The sequence below is a fragment of the Procambarus clarkii genome, chromosome 79, assembly GCF_040958095.1.
Source record: "Procambarus clarkii isolate CNS0578487 chromosome 79, FALCON_Pclarkii_2.0, whole genome shotgun sequence".
In the NCBI taxonomy this organism is placed as follows: Eukaryota; Metazoa; Arthropoda; class Malacostraca; order Decapoda; family Cambaridae; genus Procambarus; species Procambarus clarkii.
The window spans coordinates 11,620,156-11,642,963 of record NC_091228.1 but is presented as its reverse complement, the minus strand read 5'-3'; the positions used below and the strand labels follow the sequence as shown (position 1 = coordinate 11,642,963).

The window sequence follows — 22,808 nt, the reverse complement described above, 5'->3', positions numbered from 1 at the left end:
ATATTAAATACATCTTCACCTTCTGAAGATGTATTTAATATACGAAAGTACTTAAGGAAATTTCCTGTTTCATTTTTCCTCCGTGGTCTGACATTGTCATATATATATATATATATATATATATATATATATATATATATATATATATATATTTAACTTATAAAGATAATTTTTAACTTTAAATATAATTGTGTATAGTTAGGCCTAGACTAAGTTTGGTTAGTTTAATTGTTTAGATTCAGTGCCCAATTAATAGTATATTTCGTGAGCGAAGCATTTACACACGTGGGATTCGAACAGATAACGTAATGAATCCCGTGATGAATCACGTGATGAGTCCCATGATGAATCACGTGATGAGTCCCGTCATGAATCACGTGACGAGTCGAGTGATAAGTCTTGTAATGAGTCCCGTGATAAATCACGTGATGAGTCTTGTGATAATTCACGTGATGAGTCCTGTGATAAATCATGTGATGATTCCTGTGATGAATCCCGTGATGAGTCTCATGATGAATCACGTGATGAGTCTTGTGTTGAATCCCGTGATGATTCATGTGATGAGTCACGTGATGAGTCTCGTGATGAATCACATTATGAGTCTTATGATGAATCATGTGATGAGTCGCGTGATGAGTCTCGTGATGAATCACATTATGAGTCTTATGATGAATCATGTGATGAATCCCGTGATGAATCACATGATAAATACCGTGCTGAATCACGTGAAGATTCTCATGATGAATCAGTCGATGAGTACTGTGATGAATCACGTGATGAGTCTTGTATAGAAACACGCGATGAGTCTAGTGATGAATCACATGATGAGTCCCGTGATGAATCACGTGATGAGTCCCGTGATAAATCACGTGATGATTCTCGTGATGAATCATGTGATGAGTCCCGGGGTGAATCCCGTGATGAGTCTTATGATGAATCACGTGATGAGTCTCGTGATGAGTCGGTGCTGGAGAAGAGTTGGAGGTTGGTGGGTGGTGGTGCGGGAAGGTGTTCATCTCCAGACTGGTGTACCAGCTGGGTGAAGACACACGTGGGCCATTGTTTACCGGCACGGACCCCCAGGAGCCGTCCACCCACAAACAATGGCCAATTGCTCGTTAGTTCAGCCGCGAAACATCTTGTTTATGAATGACAATGTTTTACATGCGTCCCGCAACTGATGTAACTCACAAGTTTTCTCCAACATTATATTATTTTGTCTATGGTCACATTGCACCTTTATAAATAGTTGACTCGCTGGAACTACAAATAGTTACCGACAAAACTTAAACATCTAAACTACAGATATATATCGTATGACGATATATATACATATAATGTATACATATATATATCAAGTAACAATTTATACTTGAGGAAAAATTGAACTAGGAAACAAAGTGGATTAATACTGACTAAGAACAAGTGGCTCAGTGGTAGCGCCCTGGACAGGAAGGTTAGACTCGTTACAGACTGCCCACAACAGTTACTTAACTCCTAAATACCTATTTAATACTACATGAACAGGTGCCCAACCATTTCTGATCCGTCTGGGGATCGAACCACAGATTCCCTGATACTGGGTCGAGGACGAAAACCACTACGCTAAAGGAACGGCCACACTAGGCCTGCTGACAACAGTTCTTAGTTAAATGGATATTGGAGTTCAGTTCCTGAACTATGTTCCTCTATCATGGGGAAACAATATAGGAGCTCCGCCTACCACTGTCACTGACAGGACAGGTACATGGGGAGAACAATATAGGAGCTCCTCCTATTTGTCATAATTACACAAATTTTCCAAATGTTTCTTCAAAATCAAATAAGGTGAATAATGTAAACTAGTAACGTTAAGGGTGTTTGAAGGAGAGTTTACTGACCCGTGAGCGAGAGCAGCGGTGAGAGCGAGGACACAGAGGAGGCGGGGACAGTGGTAGGACGCCATGGCAACAGGCAACGAGACGTCCAGGCTGGCTGGCAGCCGGTGAGCGAGTGACTGTGGGAGCTGCCTCTTCTCCCTCACCTTGTCCGGAGGAAACGAGTTCCCCCTCCCCCCACGTCCCCTGGCTTCCCCATCACCCCCCCCCTTCGTCTCTCCCACAGGTACCCCGCCCTGTCCCTTCCCCAGGTACCCCTCCCCGTCCCTCCCTCAGGCACCCCCTCCCCTCCGGACAACATAACCCTATCCAATTAAAGAATCTAGAATATTCCTCAGTACCACTAAACACCTTAAAGAAAACTAACATGCAACAGCTAAAAGCAGTGCGGTATAAGGCACTAAGGAGAGCAGCAAAACACCGTCCACCATATGATCAGACAGTCCAGGAACTCCATGAACTCCTGAACATACAGCCATCAGACTGCAGCACCAAGACATCCGGGTGTGGAACACCATCCTAATGTTAGAGTACCCATTGTTAGAAAGATTACTCCAAGATAAGACGCCCCACTCCCACAGCTGGTGTCCCAAGATGAAACGCCCCACTCCCACAGCTGGTAGCCCAAGATGAAACGCCCCACTCCCACAGCTGGTGGCCCAAAATTAGACGCCTCACTCCCACAGCTGATGGCCCAAGATGAGACACTCCACTCCCACAGCTGGTGGCCCAAGATGAGACACCGCGCTCCCACAGCTGGTGGCCCAAGATGAACCGCCCAACTCCAACAGCTGGTGGCCCAAGAGGAGACGCCCCACTCCCACAGCTGGTGGACCAAGATGAGGCGCCCCGCTCCCACAGCTGATGGCCCAAAATGAGACGCCCTGCTCCCACAGCTGGTGGCCCAAGATGAGACGCCCCACTCCCAAAGCTGGTGGCCCAAGATGAGAAGCCCCACTCCTACAGCTGGTGGCCCAAGATGAGAAGCCCCACTCCTACAGCTGGTGGCCCAAGATGAGACGCCCCGCTCCCACAGCTAGTGGCCCAATATGAGACGCCCCACTCCCAAAGCTGGTGGCCCAAGATGAGAAGCCCCACTCCCACAGCTGGTGGCCCAAGATGAGAAGCCCCACTCCCACAGCTGGTGGTCCAGGATGAGACGCCCCACTCCCAAAGATGGTGGCCCATGATGAAATGCCCCAATCCCACAGCTGGTGGCCCAAGATGAGACGTCCCGCTCCCACAGCTGGTGGCCCAAGATGAGACGCCCTGCTCCCACAGCTGGTGGCCCAAGATGAAACGCACCACTCTAACAGCTGATGGCCCAAGATGAGACGCCCCACTCCCACAGCTGGTGGCCCGAGATGAGACGCCCCACTCACACAACTGGTGGGCCAAAATGAGACTCCCCGCTCCCACAGCTGGTGGCCCAAGATGAGACGCCTCACTCCCACAGCTTGTGGCCCAAAATGACACGCCCCGCTCCCACAGCTGGTAGCCCAAGATGAGACGCCCCACTCCCAAAGATGGTGGCCCATGATGAAATGCCCCACTCCTACAGCTGGTGGCGCAAGATGAGACGCCCCGCTCCCACAGCTGGTGGCCCAAGATGAGACGCCCCACTCCCAAAGCTGGTGGCCCAAGATGAGAAGCCCCACTCCCACAGCTGGTGGCCCAAGATGAGAAGCCCCACTCCTACAGCTGGTGGCCCAAGATGAGACGCCCCGCTCCCACAGCTGGTGGCCCAAGATGAGACGTCCCACTCCCAAAGCTGGTGGCCCAAGATGAGAAGCCCCACTCCCACAGCTGGTGGCCCAAGATGAGAAGCCCCACTCCCACAGCTGGTGGCCCAGGATGAGACGCCCCACTCCCAAAGATGGTTGCCCATGATGAAATGCCCCAATCCCACAGCTGGTGGCCCAAGATGAGACGTCCCGCTCCCACAGCTGGTGGCCCAAGATGAGACGCCCTGCTCCCACAGCTGGTGGCCCAAGATGAAACGCACCACTCTAACAGCTGATGGCCCAAGATGAGACGCCCCACTCCCACAGCTGGTGGCCCAAGATGAGACGCCCCACTCACACAACTGGTGGCCCAAAATGAGACTCCCCGCTCCCACAGCTGGTGGCCCAAGATGAGACGCCTCACTTCCACAGCTTGTGACCCAAAATGACACGCCCCGCTCCCACAGCTGGTAGCCCAAGATGAGACGCCCCACTCCCACAGCTGGTGGCCCCAAATGAGCCGGCCTAGTCCCACAGCTGGTAGCCCAAGATGAGACGCCCCGCTCCCACAGCTGGTAGCCCAAGATGAGACGCACCACTCCCACAGCTGGTGGCCCAAGATGAGACGCCTAACTTCCACAACTGGTGGCCCAAGATGAGACGCCCCGCTTCCACAGCTGGTAGCCCAAGATGGGACGCCCTGCTCCCACAGCTGGTGGCCCAAGATGAGACGCCCCACTCCCACAGCTGGTGGCCCAAGATGAGATGCCCCACTCCCACAGCTGGTGGCCTAAGATGAGACGCCCCCACTCCCACAGCTGGTGGCCCAAGATGAGACGTCCCGCTCCCACAGCTGGTGGCCCAAGATGAGACGCCCTGCTCCCACAGCTGGTGGCCCAAGATGAAACGCAACACTTTAACAGCTGATGGCCCAAGATAAGACGCCCCACTCCCACAGCTGGTGGCCCAAGATGAAACGCACCACTCTAACAGCTGATGGCCCAAGATGAGACGCCCCACTCCCACAGCTGGTGGCCCGAGATGAGACGCCCCACTCACACAACTGGTGGGCCAAAATGAGACTCCCCGCTCCCACAGCTGGTGGCCCAAGATGAGACGCCTCACTCCCACAGCTTGTGGCCCAAAATGACATGCCCCGCTCCCACAGCTGGTAGCCCAAGATGAGACGCCCCACTCCCACAGCTGGTGGCCCCAAATGAGCCGCCCTAGTCCCACAGCTGGTAGCCCAAGATGAGACGCCCCGCTCCCACAGCTGGTAGCCCAAGATGAGACGCACCACTCCCACAGCTGGTGGCCCAAGATGAGACGCCTAACTCCCACAACTGGTGGCCCAAGATGATACGCCCCGCTTCCACAGCTGGTAGCCCAAGATGGGACGCCCTGCTCCCACAGCTGGTGGCCCAAGATGAGACGCCCCACTCCCACAGCTGGTGGCCCAAGATGAGATGCCCCACTCCCACAGCTGGTGGCCCAAGATGAGACGCCCAGCTCCCACAGCTGGTGGCCCAAGATGAGACGCCCTACTCCCACAGCTGGTGGCCCAAGAGCCCCAATATTCTAGATGAAGAGTGTTGTTTTGGTGGACTCTTCAGAGGTGGCATAGCGTTTCACCTATATTTTTATGATATCTTCAACAAAACTGATATGATATCTTTTATGCAGGTACTTGATGCCAGACGTCTGCAGCAGCTGATGGAGGCATTTGAGCGGAATTCTGTGTTGCGTTTCACTTACGAGATGGAGAAGGATGCGAAGCTGCCCTTTCTAGATGTTACAGTCATGGAAAGAAGCGGAGGTTTCCACACTGCAGTCTACACTAAGGAAACAAACATACGAATGTGCCTCAATGCCAACAGTGACTGCCCAGACAGGTACAAGAGGAGTGTTGTTAACGTTTATGTCGACCTTGCTCTCAGCCACAGCTCAGGATGGAAGCAAGTCGATGAAGAACTCTGTAGGGTAAGGCAGGTCCTAGTCCACAACGCCTTCTCCAATGTTTTCGTTGAAGACATCATAATAAGGAAGGTGAAATGCCATGCAACCTCTGAAGAGACAACTAACACAACACCTATACCCCCTATTAGACTATTTTACAGGAACTTCTTTTCCACAGCTCATAAAACAGAGGAAAGGGTCCTGAAAGATGTTGTTAATAGGAACGTTATCCCAACAGACAAAAATCAGAAGATACAATTGACGATTTACTAAAAAAACAAAAAAACGGCCAACCTACTCATGAGAAACTCTCCAGACACAAAGCAGAACGCTTTAAAGGAGACCAACGTCGTCTATGCCTTCAAATGCCCAATTGGGGACTGTAAGCCTCAAAGAACTCAGTATATAAGCTAGACAACAAAATCTCTTACCAGGCGATTAACGATGCATAAGCAACAGGGCTCCATTAAGGAACATATAATCTCTTCCCACAACCAGACCATCACCAGAGAAGTCTTAACAAACAACACAGAAATCATCGATAGATACAGCGATTGGAGGCTGCTTGACATCTGCGAGGCACTACACATCAAGAAGTCAACACCAGCAATCAACAGCAAATTAATGCACAACTATAGTCTACCAACTTCAAGACTCCGCACCAATATAGAAGCATCAAGAAATATGGGCCAATAGGCCCTTTGCATTTACTTCCATTCTTCCCCTTTAACTTTACCCAATATTACGCAATATTTCGTGTTCTAGTGTTGAAAGTTTGTTTTCACCTCATCTAAATCTGTTGTAACATATCACCTCACCCAAATGCAGGTATATAAAATGAAAAGCCTTTTGAATTATAGCATAGTAAGATATCTGTTTAGTGTTTGCAGGTTATAGTTGTGTGTGTGTAAACTAAAGTCTTTGAAAATGTAATAAGTTATTACGAAACACGTTCAAGTGTCGCGTCAGACTAGAAATAAAAGTGAAATTTGTGAACTGATTTTTCAATTACCATCGACAGTGAAAAGAAACATGAACTTGAAACCGGCCATATACTGCAGGTATGTTGACGACATTTTTACACAGGTACCTGATGTCAGACATCTGCAGGAGCTGAAGGAGGCATTTGAGCAGAGTTCCGTGCTGCGTTTCACTTACGAGACGGAAAAGGATGGGAAGCTGCCTTTTCTAGATGTAACAGTCATGGAAAAGGGCGGAGGTTTCCACACTGCAGTCTACACAAAGGAAACAAACATAGGAATGTGCCTAAATGCCAACAGCGACTGCCCTGACAGGTACAAGAGGAGTGTTGTTAACGCATACGTCGACCGTGCTCTCAGCCACAGCTCAGAATGGAAGCAAGTCGACGAAGAACTCTGTAGGGTAAGGCAGGTCCTAGTCAATAACGGCTTCTCCAATGGTTTCATCGAAGACATCATAAGAAGGAAAGTGAAAAGCCATGCAACCTCCGAAGAGACAACTAACACAACACCTATACCCCCTATTAGACTATTTTACAGGAACTTCTTTTCCACAGCTCATAAAACAGAGGAAAGGGTCCTGAAAGATATTGTTAATAGAAACGTTATCCCTACAGACAAAAATCAGAGGATACAACTGACGATTTACTATAAAACCAGAAAAACGGCCAGCCTACTCATGAGAAACTCTCCAGACACAAAACAGAACGCTTTAAAAGAGACTAACGTCGTCTATGCCTTCAAATGCCCACTTGGGGACTGTAAGCTCCAAAAAACCCAGTATATAGGCAAGACAACAACATCTCTTTCTAGGCGTTTAACGATGCATAAACAACAGGGCTCCATTAAGGAACATATAATCTCTTCCCATAACCAAACCATCGCCAGAGAAATCCTAGTAAACAACACAGAAATCATCGATAGATACAGCGATAGCAGGCGGCTTGACGTTTGCGAGGCACTACACATCAAGAAGTCAACACCAGCAATCAACAGCCAATTATTGCACAACTATATTCTACCCACCTCAAGACTCCGCTCCAATATAGAAGCATCAAGAAATATGGACCAATAGGCTTTCTACAAACACTTCTATTCAATACCCATTGTTTCTGTTCTGTCTTGTGTTGATACTTTTAATACCCTATTAATATCCCCTAGTGTTCTGTCTTGTGTTAAATGCCACATCACCCTTCCCACCTCACTCAAATGTAATGCCACATCACCCTTCCCACCTCACTCAAATGTAGATATAAAATCAGGGAGACGCAAGTTCTAATCAGTTGTGTATTTGTGAAGTCTTTGAAAATGTAATAAGTTTTACGAAACGCGCCCGTGTCGCGTCAGACTAGAAATAAAAATGAATTTTGGAGAAGTGATTTTTGATTTACCTCCAACAGTGAAGCGTAATGTACGAAAGATTGAGAAAATTCGTGTTAGAATTATTAATCTTACTTTTTCGGTCATATTTAATAATATATGTCTACAGGAAAGACTGCTACCAAAATATACTAATATATATATATATATATATATATATATATATATATATATATATATCTATATATATATATATATATATATATATATATATATATATATGTCGTACCTAGTAGCCAGAACGCATTTCTCAGCCTACTATGCAAGGCCCGCTTTGCCTAATAAACCAAGTTTTCCTGAATTAATATATTTTCTCTAATTTTTTTCTTATGAGATGATAAAGCTACACATTTCATTATGTATGAGGTCAATTTTTTTTTATTGGAGTTAAAATTAACGTAGATATATGACCGAACCTAACCAACCCTATCTAACCTAACCTAACCTATCTTTATAGGTTAGGTTAGGTTACGTAGCCGAAAAAGTTAGGTTAGGTTAGGTTAGGTAGGTTAGGTAGTCGAAAATCAATTAATTCATGAAAACTTGGCTTATTAGGCAAATTGGGCCTTGCATAGTAGGCTGAGAAGTGCGTTCTGGCTACTAGGTACGACATATATATATATATATATATATATATATATATATATATATATATATATATATATATATATATATATATAATAATATTAATGAAATAACTAATGCAGACGAAACTATAACTAATGACGAAAAATGCAGACTGACCCCTCACTCATCTGGTGCCTTCGGGAGGTAGAGATGTTTGAGATATATATCTCGAACTATCTACTTCTTTTGTAAGGTCTGATGGCGTAGTGGGTTAAAGCATACTAGTTATGCCGGCTACTGGAAGGTAGTTGTGCTTTCTGGGTTCGAGTCCCACTGGTGGGTGTTGTCCAAAGATTGTTTATCTTCACTTGTGGTTTATGCAAGTATAGGCTTATAAGCTGGACACGAGTTCTCTCACATTGACAGTGGCTTGACGAAAAATGCAGACTGACCCCTCACTCATCTGGTGCCTTCGGGAGGTAGAGATGTTTGAGATATATATCTCGAACTATCTACTTCTTTTGTAAGGTCTGATGGCGTAGTGGGTTAAAGCATACTAGTTATGCCGGCTACTGGAAGGTAGTTGTGCTTTCTGGGTTCGAGTCCCACTGGTGGGTGTTGTCCAAAGATTGTTTATCTTCACTTGTGGTTTATGCAAGTATAGGCTTATAAGCTGGACACGAGTTCTCTCACATTGACAGTGGCTTGACGAAAAATGCAGACTGACCCCTCACTCATCTGGTGCCTTCGGGAGGTAGAGATGTTTGAGATATATATCTCGAACTATCTACTTCTTTTGTAAGGTCTGATGGCGTAGTGGGTTAAAGCATACTAGTTATGCCGGCTACTGGAAGGTAGTTGTGCTTTCTGGGTTCGAGTCCCACTGGTGGGTGTTGTCCAAAGATTGTTTATCTTCACTTGTGGTTTATGCAAGTATAGGCTTATAAGCTGGACACGAGTTCTCTCACATTGACAGTGGCTTGACGAAAAATGCAGACTGACCCCTCACTCATCTGGTGCCTTCGGGAGGTAGAGATGTTTGAGATATATATCTCGAACTATCTACTTCTTTTGTAAGGTCTGATGGCGTAGTGGGTTAAAGCATACTAGTTATGCCGGCTACTGGAAGGTAGTTGTGCTTTCTGGGTTCGAGTCCCACTGGTGGATGTTGTCCAAAGATTGTTTATCTTCACTTGTGGTTTATGCAAGTATAGGCTTATAAGCTGGACACGAGTTCTCTCACATTGACAGTGGCTTGACGAAAAATGCAGACTGACCCCTCACTCATCTGGTGCCTTCGGGAGGTAGAGATGTTTGAGATATATATCTCGAACTATCTACTTCTTTTGTAAGGTCTGATGGCGTAGTGGGTTAAAGCATACTAGTTATGCCGGCTACTGGAAGGTAGTTGTGCTTTCTGGGTTCGAGTCCCACTGGTGGGTGTTGTCCAAAGATTGTTTATCTTCACTTGTGGTTTATGCAAGTATAGGCTTATAAGCTGGACACGAGTTCTCTCACATTGACAGTGGCTTGACGAAAAATGCAGACTGACCCCTCACTCATCTGGTGCCTTCGGGAGGTAGAGATGTTTGAGATATATATCTCGAACTATCTACTTCTTTTGTAAGGTCTGATGGCGTAGTGGGTTAAAGCATACTAGTTATGCCGGCTACTGGAAGGTAGTTGTGCTTTCTGGGTTCGAGTCCCACTGATGGGTGTTGTCCAAAGATTGTTTATCTTCACTTGTGGTTTATGCAAGTATAGGCTTATAAGCTGGACACGAGTTCTCTCACATTGACAGTGGCTTGACGAAAAATGCAGACTGACCCCTCACTCATCTGGTGCCTTCGGGAGGTAGAGATGTTTGAGATATATATCTCGAACTATCTACTTCTTTTGTAAGGTCTGATGGCGTAGTGGGTTAAAGCATACTAGTTATGCCGGCTACTGGAAGGTAGTTGTGCTTTCTGGGTTCGAGTCCCACTGGTGGGTGTTGTCCAAAGATTGTTTATCTTCACTTGTGGTTTATGCAAGTATAGGCTTATAAGCTGGACACGAGTTCTCTCACATTGACAGTGGCTTGACGAAAAATGCAGACTGACCCCTCACTCATCTGGTGCCTTCGGGAGGTAGAGATGTTTGAGATATATATCTCGAACTATCTACTTCTTTTGTAAGGTCTGATGGCGTAGTGGGTTAAAGCATACTAGTTATGCCGGCTACTGGAAGGTAGTTGTGCTTTCTGGGTTCGAGTCCCACTGGTGGGTGTTGTCCAAAGATTGTTTATCTTCACTTGTGGTTTATGCAAGTATAGGCTTATATATATATATATATATATATATATATATATATATATATATATATATATATAACACAGTACTCATCTATAGGCATCCAGATATGCTGAAACACATGTGAAGAACCTCTCACACACTCACAGCTCCCTGACAAGAGAGCTTAGCTGCCAACACCCACACATGGTGTCACCACACATGGTGTCACACCAATGTCTCTACGTGCACTTGACTCCACCCACCACCTCCCCCTCACTCCATTTCGACAGCACCAAGTGTCCCCATTCCCCTTCCTCTCCCTTGCAGACCCCAAGGACTCCCAGGCACCCCCATCACACACCTGCCCCCATGGTGCTGTTTTTACCCTAGGTGTGGGTGGATGCTGAGGTCCCTGGGTGTGGGTGGATGCTGAGGTCCCTGGATGTGGGTGGAGGCAGAGGTCCCTGGGTTTGGGTGGAGGCAGAGGTCCCTGGGTGAGGGTGGAGGCAGAGGTTCCTGGGTGTGGGTGGAGCCAGAGGTCCCTGGGTGTTGGTGGAGGCAGAGGTCCCTGGGTGTGGGTGGAGGCAGAGCTCCCTGGGTGTGGGTGGAGGCTGAGGTCCCTGGGTGTGGGTGGAGGCAGAGGTCCCTGGGTGAGGGTGGAGTCAGAGGTCCCTGGGTGTGTTTACTAGTTGTGTTTTGCGGGGGTTGAGCTTTGCTCTTTCGGCCCGCCTCTCAACTGTCAATCAACTGTTTACTAACTACATTTTTTTCCCCCACACCACACACACACACACCCCAGGAAGCAGCCCGTGACAGCTGACTAACTCCCAGGTACCTATTTACGGCTAGGTAACAGGGGCACTTAGGGTGAAAGAAACTTTGCCCATTTGTTTCTGCCTCGTGCGGGAATCGAACCCGCGCCTCAGAATTACGAGTCCTGCGCGCTCTCCACCAGGCTACGAGGCCCCGTGGGTGGAGCCTCGTGTGGGTGGGTGGCAGAAGTCCTTGGGTGAGGGGTGGAGCCAGAGTTTGTCTGGGTGAGGGTGGAGGCAGAGGTCCCTGGGTGTGGGTGGAGGCAGAGGTCCCTGGGTGTGGGTGGTGGCAGAGGTCCCTGGGTGTGGGTGGAGGTAAAGGTCCCTGGATGTGGGTGGAGGCAGAGGTCCCTGGGTGTGGGTGGAGGCAGAGGTCCCTGGGTGTGGGTGGAAGCAGAGGTCTCTGGGTGAGGGTGGAGGCAGAGGTCCCTGGGTGTGGGTGGAAGTAAAGGTCTCTGGATGTGGGTGGAGGCAGAGGTCCCTGGGTGTGGGTGGAGGCAGAGGTCCCTGGGTGTGGGTAGAGGCAGCGGTCCCTGGGTGTGGGTGGAGGCAGAGGTCCCTGAGTCTGGGTGGAGGCAGAGGTCCCTGGGTGTGGGTGGAGGCAGAGGTCCCTGGGTGAGGGTGAAGGCAGAGGTCCCTGGGTATGGATGGAGGCAGAGTTTGTCTGAGTGTGGGTGGAGGCAGAGTTTGTCTGGGTGTGGGTGGAGGCAGAAGTCCCTGGGTGTGGGTGGAGGCAGAGGTCCCAGGGTGTGGGTGGAGGCAGAGGTCCCTGGGTGTGGGTGGAGGCAGAGGTCCCTGGGTGTGGGTGGAGGCAGAGGTCCCAGGGTGTGGGTGGAGGCAGAGGTCCCTGGGTGTGGGTGGAGGCAGAGGTCCCTGGGTGTGGGTGGAGGCAGAGGTCCCTGGGTGTGGGTGGAGGCAGAGGTCCCTACACCTCCGCCCAGGTCAAAACTAACAACACACCAACAACATGCTTGTTTGGTGCATAAATCATCTTCAAACAATCTCATTGTTTGTACTCTTGTCTTATGTACTCATACGCACATAAGGTGAAGAACTCATGCAAAAATATGTTGGCAAATTCATGTTCGTCAAGAGACAACAACACAGTGATGACGCACCTTGACAACTTCCCACCAGTTGTTCTCACTCCTCGTTTACTGTCACGTCTAAAAACCAAACCAGGAAACTTCTCAACTCCAACGGGGAGTTTTGTAGGATATTTATACACTACAAATGTTCCATTGACGGACTCAGTAAAGACTAGGAAAACTTTTCCTTCCAAGAACTGTCGGGTTGGGAAGGTGAACCCCATTGTGTACATGCCTCTGTGTACACTACCATAGTGTACACGCCTCTGTGTACACTACCATAGTGTACACGCCTCTGTGTACACTACCATAGTGTACACGCCTCTGTGTACACTACCAACATGAACACTACCATAGTGTACACGCCTCTGTGTACACTACCATAATGTACACGCCTCTGTGTACACTACCATTGTGTACACGACTGTGTACACTGCCATTGTGTACACGCCTCTGTGTACACTACCATAGTTTACACATTTCTGTGTACACTACCATAGTGTACACGCCTCTGTGTACACTTCCACTGTGTACACTACCACAGTGTACACACCTCTGTGTACACCTAGAACAGGGTGAGGTCACTGTGCTAGGAGAAAGGGAGGTAAACCAGGCGGCCTTGGAGGAGTTCGAAATTACGAGAGAGGAGGTCAAGAGACACCTGCTGGATCTGGATGTTAGAAAGGCTGTTGGTCCAGATGGGATCTTACCATGGGTACTGAAAGAGTGTGCAGAGGCACTTTGCTTGCCACTCTCCATAGTGTATAGTAAGTCACTAGAGACGGGAGACCTACCAGAAATATGGAAGACGGCGAATGTGGTCCCAATATACAAAAAGGGCGACAGACAAGAGGCACTGAACTACAGGCCAGTGTCCTTGACTTGTATACCATGCAAGGTGATGGAGAAGATCGTGAGAAAAAACCTGGTAACACATCTGGAGAGAAGGGACTTCGTGACAAATCGCCAACATGGATTCAGGGAGGGTAAATCTTGCCTTACAGGCTTGATAGAATTCTACGATCAGGTGACACAGATTAAGCAAGAAAGAGAGGGCTGGGCGAACTGCATTTTCTTGGATTGGCGGAAAGCCTTTGACACAGTACCGCATAAGAGGCTGGTACATAAGCTGGAGAGACAGGCAGGTGTAGCTGGTAAGGTGCTCCAGTGGATAAGGGAGTATCTAAGCAATAGGAAGCAGAGAGTTACGGTGAGGGGTGAGACCTCCGATTGGCGTGAAGTCACCAGTGGAGTCCCACAGGGCTCTGTACTCGGTCCTATCTTGTTTCTGATATATGTAAATGATCTCCCGGAGGGTATCGATTCATTTCTCTCAATGTTTGCGGACGATGCTAAAATTATGAGAAGGATTAAAATAGAAGAGGACTGTTTGAGGCTTCAAGAAGACCTAGACAAGCTGAAGGAATGGTCGAACAAATGGTTGTTAGAGTTTAACCCAACCAAATGTAATGTAATGAAGATAGGTGTAGGGAGCAGGAGGCCAGATACAAGGTATCATCTGGGAGAGGAAATTCTTCAGGAGTCAGAGAAGGAAAAAGACTTGGGGGTTGATATCACGCCAGACCTGTCTCCTGCAGCACATATCAAGCGGATAACATCAGCGGCATATGCCAGGCTGGCCAACATACGAACGGCATTCAGAAACTTGTGTAAAGAATCATTCAGAACTTTGTATACCACATATGTCAGGCCAATCCTGGAGTATGCAGCCCCAGCATGGAGTCCATATCTAGTCAAGGATAAGACTAAACTGGAAAAGGTTCAAAGGTTTGCCACCAGACTAGTACCCGAGCTGAGGGGTATGAGCTACGAGGAGAGACTACGGGAATTAAACCTCACTTCGCTGGAAGACAGAAGAGTTAGGGGGGACATGATCACCACATTCAAGATTCTGAAGGTGATTGATAGGGTAGATAAAGACAGTCTATTTAACACAAGGGGAACACACACAGGGGGACACAGGTGGAAACTGAGTGCCCAAATGAGCCACAGAGATATTAGAAAGAACTTTTTTAGTGTCAGAGTGGTTGACAAATGGAATGAATTAGGGGGTGATGTGGTGAAGGCTGACTCCATACACAGTTTCAAGTGTAGATATGACTGAGCCCGATAGGCTCAGCAATCTGTACACCTGTTGATTGACGGTTGAGAGGCGGGACCAAAGTGCCAGAGCTCAACCCCCGCAAACACAACTAGGTGAGTACAACTAGGTGAGTACTATCATAGTGTACAGTACCATACTGTACACTACCATTGTGTGCACTACAATTGTGTACACGCCTCTGTGTACACTACCATTGTGTACACTACCAAAGTGTACACACCTCTGTGTACACTTTCATAGTGTACACTGCCATAGTGTACACTACCTTTGTGTACACGCCTCTGTGTATACTACCATTGTATACACGCCTCTGTGTACACTACAATATGTACACTATAATAGTGTACACTAAAATGTGTACACTACAATAGTGTACATGCCTCAGTGTACACTATAATAGTGTACACTAAAATGTGTACACTACAATAGTGTACATGCCTCTGTGTACACTATAACAGTGTACACTACAATGTGTACACTACAATAGTTTACACGCCTCTGTGTACACTACCATTGTGTACACGCCTTTGTGTACACTACCATAGTGTACACACCTCAGTGTACACTGCCATAGTGTACACGCCTCTGTGTACACTACCATTGTGTACACTACCATTGTGTACACTACCATTGTGTACACTATCAATGTGTACACGCCTCTATGTACACTACCATTGTGTACACACCCTGTGTACACTACCATAGTGTACACACCTCTGTGTACACTACCATTGTGTACATGCCTCTGTGTACACTTCCATTGTGTACACGCCTCAGTGTACACTACATTGTGTACACGCCTCTGTGTACACTACAATGTGTACACTATAATAGTGTACACTAAAATGTGTACACTACAATAGTGTACATGCCTCTGTGTACACTATAATAGTGTACACTATAATGTGTACACTACAATAGTTTACACGCCTCTGTGTACACTACCATTGTGTACACACCTTTGTGTACACGCTTCTGTGTACACTACCATTGTGTATACGCCTTTGTGTACACTACCATGTGTACACACCTCTGTGTACACTATCATAGTGTACACTACCATTGCGTACACACCTCTGTGTACACTACCATTGTGTACACACCTCTATGTACACTACCATAGCATACACATCCCTGTGTACACTACCATAGTGTACACGCCTCTGTGTACACTACCATTGTGTGCACGTCTCTGTGTTCACTACTATAGTGTACACGCCTCTGTGTACACTACCATAGTGTACACGCCTCTATGTACACTACCATTGTGTGAACACCTCTGTGTACACTAGCATAGTGTACACACCTCTGTGTACACTACCATTGTGTACACGCCTCTGTGTACACTACCATTGTGTACACGCCCAGGTGTACACTACCACTGTGTACACACCTTTGTGTACATTTCCATAGTGTACAACCCTCTGTGTACAGTACCATAGTGTACCGCCTCTGTGTACACTACCATAGTGTACACTCTGTGTACACTACCATAGTGTACAGACCTCTGTGTTTACTACCATAGTGTACAGACCTCTGTGTTTACTACCATAGTGTACAATACCATAGTGTACACTACCATAGTGTGCACTACCACTTTGAACACGTCCATTGTGTACACGTCCAATGTGTACACTTTCATAGTGTACACTCCCATAGTGTACACAACTCTGTAAACTACCATTGTGTACACTAACATAGTGTACACGCCTCTGTGTACACTACCATTGTGTACATGGCTCAGTGTACACTACCATTGTGTACACAATAATTGTGCACACGCCTCTGTTTACAATACCATAGTGTACACGCCTGTGTACACTATGGTAGTATACACACCTCTGTGTACACTACCATAGTGTACACACCTCTGTGTACACTACCATTGTGTACACGCCTCTGTGTACTCTACCATTTTGTACATGCCCCTGTGTACACTACCATTGTGTACACGCTCTTTGTACACTACCATTGTGTACAATACCACTGTGTACACTACCATTGTGTACACAGCCCTGTGTACACACCCCTGTACACACTACCATTGTGTACATTACCATTATATACACACCCCTGTGTACACTACCATTGTGTACACTATAATTGTGTACACTACCATTGTGTACACTACCATAGTGTACACGCCCCTGTGTACACTACCATTGTGAACACGCCTTTGTGTACACTTCCATAGTGTACACACTTCTTTGTACACTATCATAGTGTACACGCCTCTTTGTACACTCCCATTGCGTACATAGTTTTGGGTACATTACCATTGTGTACACACCCTGTGTACACTACCATAGTGTAACGCCTCTGTGTACACTAACATAGTGTACACGCCCCTGTGAACACTACCATTGTGTACACACCTCTGTGTACACTACCATAGTGTACACATCTCTGTGTACACTTCCATAGTGTACATGCCTCTGTGTACACTACCACAGTGTACACGAATCTGTGTACACTACCATTGTGTACAGCCTCTGTGTACACTACTATAGTGTACACGCCTCTGTGTACACTACCATTGTGTACACACCTCTGTGTACACCACCATAGTGTACGCTCCTCTGTGTACACTCATATTGTGTACACGCCTCTGTGTACACTACCATAGTGTACACGCCCAGGTGTACACTAATATTGAGTACACTACAATTATGTACACTGTCATTGTGTAAGCTACCATAGTGTACACTACCATTGTGTACACGCCCCTGTGTACACTACCATAGTGTACACGCCTCTGTGTACACTACCATAGTGTACACGCCCAGGTGTACACTACCATTGAGTACACTACAATTATGTACACTGTCATTGTGTAAACTACCATTTCAATTCCCTAGAATTGAAATGGTAGAATTTCCTATCAATTTCCTAGAATTGATCAAATCTACCCAGCCCGATGGAATCATCGCATCCCTTAACGTTGAATCCCTATTTACCAACGTCCCAGTCGACACAACCATAGGAATGATAATGGACAGAATATGCAGAGACGAGAGCACCCTCAAATTAGACATACCTGAGCCACACTTGAAAAGTCTTCTCGAAGCATGTACAAAGGAAGCCCCTTTCATCAGTCCACAAGGAGACATGTATTTACAAATAGACGGAGTAGCAATGGGCTCCCCCTTAGGAGTTTTATTTGCTAATTTTTATATGGGAACCATCGAAGACAGGGTCTTCAGTAGCAGACAAAAACCAACTGTATACTGACGTTATGTAGATGACATATTCGTAATAGTAAAAGACTCAGATGAACTAATTGACCTAAAAAGACACCTAGAGAAAGAGTCAGTACTCCGATTTACACATGAGAATAGTGAAAAAATCAGTCTGCCATTCCTGGATGTACTAATAACAAAAACAGGAACCTCTTTAAGCACCAACGTATATACCAAGCCCACCAACATAGGATTATGCCTGAACGGTAGAAGTGAGTGCCCCCAAAGATACAAAGCCAGTGTTCTCAATGCTTATATTCGTCGAGCGCTTACCCACTGCTCTGAATGGAGCAACGTGAGTAGAGAGTTTGAAAGAGTAACTCAGGTATTGGTGAAAACGGATATAGCAACGCGGAAATAAACGCTGCTATAAGAAGACACTTGGACCGTTGGTATAATCCAGAACCTAGAACAGAAACCACAACACCTCCAATAAAATTATAATACAAATCAACCATGCACAGTGAACATATAAAAGAGGAAAGAATAATGAAAGAAATTATCCGTAAAGGAGTAAAAAGTACTACTACTAACCAAAACATAAACCTGATAATATTCTACAAAACCAAGAAGACTTCCGAACTCCTTATCAAAAACAGCCCGAAGCCGACGGAGAACCCTCTACAGCAGTCAAGCGTTGTATACATGTACACTTGCCCCCACGAAGGATGTAACCTTCAATCTAAGTACATAGGTATGACGTCGACCAAGCTGACGAGGCGTTTGACATGCCATCTTCAATCCGGTGCCCCTAGGAATCACATGAGACAAGTCCATGACATCACTCTTACAAGAGAAATGTTGAACAAGAATACCTGCATAATAGACAAAACCCAAGATGCAAGAAGATTGCAAATTCTTGAGGCAATTCACATAAGAATAGAGCGACCTACCATGAACACCCAAATCACGGAACTATTTACTCTACCCACCATGAGAGTAAGGACAAGACCAGAACATAACGATGCCAACACAGAAGACAATGTCCAACATAATAGGCCAATTACACTGGAATAATCTTTGTGTTTAGCTGCCTCGTATGGGCCAATAAGACTTCTGCAGTTACCTCTATGTTTCACCTCACATTTATCCCTTATGTATCCCCCCATGTTTTCACCTTTATTATATTATCACCTGACCCAGTGCGGGTATAAAATCAACTAGTATTGTAAGATCTGTACAATTGAGAATGAACCATGGAGGTTCGAAACGTTGTGCAAATTATATAAATAAGTGTAATTCACTCTATAGTAAATCACTTCTTTTCTTCACCTTAAAAGTACGAAAATGAGTTTTGGAGAACTCCTATTTCAATTAAGCCCTGATGCTGAGAAAATAGTTATAGGGATAGAAGCCCTAAACCAGAAAATAATAAATACAGAATATGCGGTCATATTCAATGAAACATATATATATATATATATATATATATATATATATATATATATATATATATATATATATATATATATATATATATATATATATATATATATATATATATAAATATATATATATATATATATATATATATATATATATATATATATATATATATATATATATATATATATATATATATATGTATATATATATATATATATATATATATATATATATATATATATATATATATTGTGACGATAATCTCCTTCAAGAGATTGAGCCTGCTCTTCCCTCCATAATTACGTCTTCACAATTATATAAAAAGACTATGGAAGAAATGTCCAACAACGACAACAACACCAGCAAGGCTTGCCAGGGTGAGCAGAAACGTATGCAGCCAGCCACCTGTTCGAACTCCAACCACCAAACTACCCGTTGATCGCTACGGCTCCGCTGATTGGTCGCCGGTCTGGCTGCACCTGCCTCGCCCCCCCCAATACTACCTGATGTCTGGGGTCGCCCCAACATCAGTCCTCAGAATGTTCAGTGCTTTCGTAGCCAGCACTCCTCCCAGCTAGACGTTAGCGTGTACTGAGAGAGGTGGTGGCTTTAAGCCAATATTCCAGCACCTCCCTCTTACCTTTGTGTTGCACTTCTTGTTATTTTGCCTTAACGTAACTTTTCATTGTGTCATTTAAGTATTCTTATTATTTTGATTCATTGATTTTATTATACATATTTGTTTGTGCATTATTTTCATGTTTTGATTTATTTAACGTAATTAAAATTTCATTGTTAAAGTTTACTTGTGTTTTGTGTGTCTTCTCCTTACCTTACCACAGACGAAGTTCCAGTTTTTTCTATTTTTTTTTATAACTATGTGACGAGGCCATACCCCTAGCCTTAAACAGCCGAACACCAACGCGTTACCGTCACAAGTTATATGGGGGCCTGTCCTAGGAGCTTCACTCAGGTACTGGTGCCAAGTGGTAATTTATGGTAAGCGTATTTAACTTTGTTAACGTAGCTTTACTATTTTTCATTCAATTTCATTTTTTATAAGGTGCGGTGTATTGTGCATTACGAGAGTAACATATAGTGAAGGTGAGACAACTTTGGATTACGTGGTGACTGTAGGCCGCAGTCATACTCTTAATTGGTCATCTCTCCCTCCTTGTTATTACTCGTATTTACCATCTATGTCCCTTGAATATTTCTCATTCTGACAGATCATCATATTGGTACCCTGGTACTGTGGTCTGCCCCGGGTCAAGAGTACCCAATCTTCTGCAATCTGACTGTAGGAGGATAAAGAGGGCCATAGTTCCTCTAGCTCGAACTTTAGTTGCTGAATTGGGACCTCAGCAGCAGTTCTCGTCACCAGTTGACACCTCGCACCCCTACACGTCAGTCAGAGATGATGATACATACAACGGTAGGGAATTAGCTTATTTTTTCAGAGCACAAAAGTTCGCTAATTCTGTAAGTATCATATTAAATTCAGTAGGAAAAACTTGCTTTATGTCCTATAGAGACTTGGCAAGGTATGCCTACATCCTTGGACTACCAATTTTACTTTTGAAGCATTTAACTGTTTCATTTGTTTTCGAAACTCTGTTTCATTTGTTAGTAGGATTTTCTTGCCCTTATTCTCTTACGTGAGTACCGGGTACAAGATTTCCTGCGCCCTTGATTTAATTTAATCATTTAATATCTTTCACTTAACGTTAATTGTTAAAGATCACACAGGATAGGTACCAGTTGCCACGTTGTCCTGTTTCTGACATTTCATTATTGAACATTCGTGTACCTTTATTTGCTAATTTCACCATGTTTCGTCTCCAAACTTTCCGTGCAAATCCAGCAGGTGAAATAGGGACTTTGAGTCGTGCCAAGAGGACTGAACTACAAACTCTTGCACATGAGTATCAACTAGAAGTTCCCTACCAAGCCAACAAAAATGACCTACACAACCTGTTGCTGGATTACTATTTAGAGCAAGGTAAGATAGACTCTGAAACTCATGAAACTTACTATATTGCAGAGAAAACTGACTTGGCAACGATGAAACTTAAACTAGAGCTGGCCAAGATTGAACGTGAGCAGCAAAGAGAAGCAGCTGCCATACGAAGGGAAGAACACGAACGCGAAGCCGCTTTGAGGAGAGACGAACAAGAACGCGAAGCTGCTTTGAGGAGAGAAGAACACGAACGTGAGGTCGCCTTGCTCCATGAACGTGAGAGAGTACAGCTTGAAACAAAACAACGCGAGTTGGAAATACAACGCGAACATGACAAGCAACAAGCAACTCTGGCTCTAGAGTGTCGTCAACGTGAAATCGCCTTGGAAACTTCACACTTCACTCAACGCCAACAAGCTACTGCCAATCTTCCCGTCAGTTTTAATATATCACATGCAAGTAAGTTAATGCCATCCTTTGTAGAAGCAGAAGTTGATGTGTTCTTTACCACCTTTGAAACCCTTGCTAATCAACTCAGTTGGCCTGTCGACCAATGGGCAACACTTCTCAGAGTCCATCTTACAGGTAGAGCTGCAGTCACACTCAGTACTTTGGCGTCTGAGAATGACTACTACACTCTGAAACAAGCAGTGTTGGACGCCTACCTCCTCTCTACTGAAAGTTATAGAAGGAAATTCCGTGACCACCTGAAGGCAAGTACCACTACCTTCCTCGAGTTTGCTAACACGAAACGGAGGTATTTCATGAAATGGCTGGAAGCAGCACATGTCTCTACTTTTACAGAACTCGTCAACCTGATGCTTGTTGAAGAATTCTTGAGACGTGTGCCGCCTCCTGTCCGCCTCTACTTAGCAGATAAAGAAGAAACCGACTACCTGAAGTGTGCTAAGTCGGCTGACACTTACAGCCTCATCCACCGGCTGACACCTGAACCATCCTCCAGTAAGAAGTCGTGGTACAGTTACGAGAAGGTGAGCCCCGATCAAGCTGGTTCACAACTGTACTGCAAGTATTGTAGACTCTATGGACATACCATAGACAAGTGTGGTAAGTCTCAATACAAGGGAACCACTGACCAACAACGACCCAAACCAACTCCTCCTAAGTCCGGTAAGCCTGTGATGAATGTTGGTGTTGATGTTAATGATCTTTCTCTTTTCAGTAACCACCTGTATACTGGAACTGTCTCTGCCAACGGTTCAAATCCGGAGGGACGTTTCAAATTGAAGATCTTGAGGGACACAGCGGCTCTACAATCGATCATCTTGAAGTCGGCTGTGCCCAACATAGTCTACACCGGGGAAACAGTCTTCATCACTGACCTCACTGCTACCACTCCATACCCTCTCGCCAGAGTCCACCTGGATTGTCCCTACGTGAACGGGGAAGTCCAAGTCGCCGTCAGGGAAAAGCCTTTTCC

General features: G+C 45.7%; 2 protein-coding genes across 2 annotated transcripts in view; one reads left to right on the top strand and one right to left on the bottom strand.

Annotated features, from left to right (window-relative positions):
• Nucleotides 1-1,996, bottom strand: part of LOC138349720 (alpha-1-inhibitor 3-like) — a 259,543-nt gene extending 257,547 nt beyond the window's left edge. The window contains exon 1 of the mRNA XM_069314610.1: nt 1,881-1,996. Within this exon, the coding sequence (XP_069170711.1) occupies nt 1,881-1,945 (65 nt within the window). The 5' untranslated portion in view covers nt 1,946-1,996. The remainder of the gene's footprint in view (nt 1-1,880) is intronic.
• Nucleotides 1-22,808, top strand: part of LOC123751416 (alpha-2-macroglobulin-like) — a 622,101-nt gene that overhangs the window by 258,683 nt on the left and 340,610 nt on the right.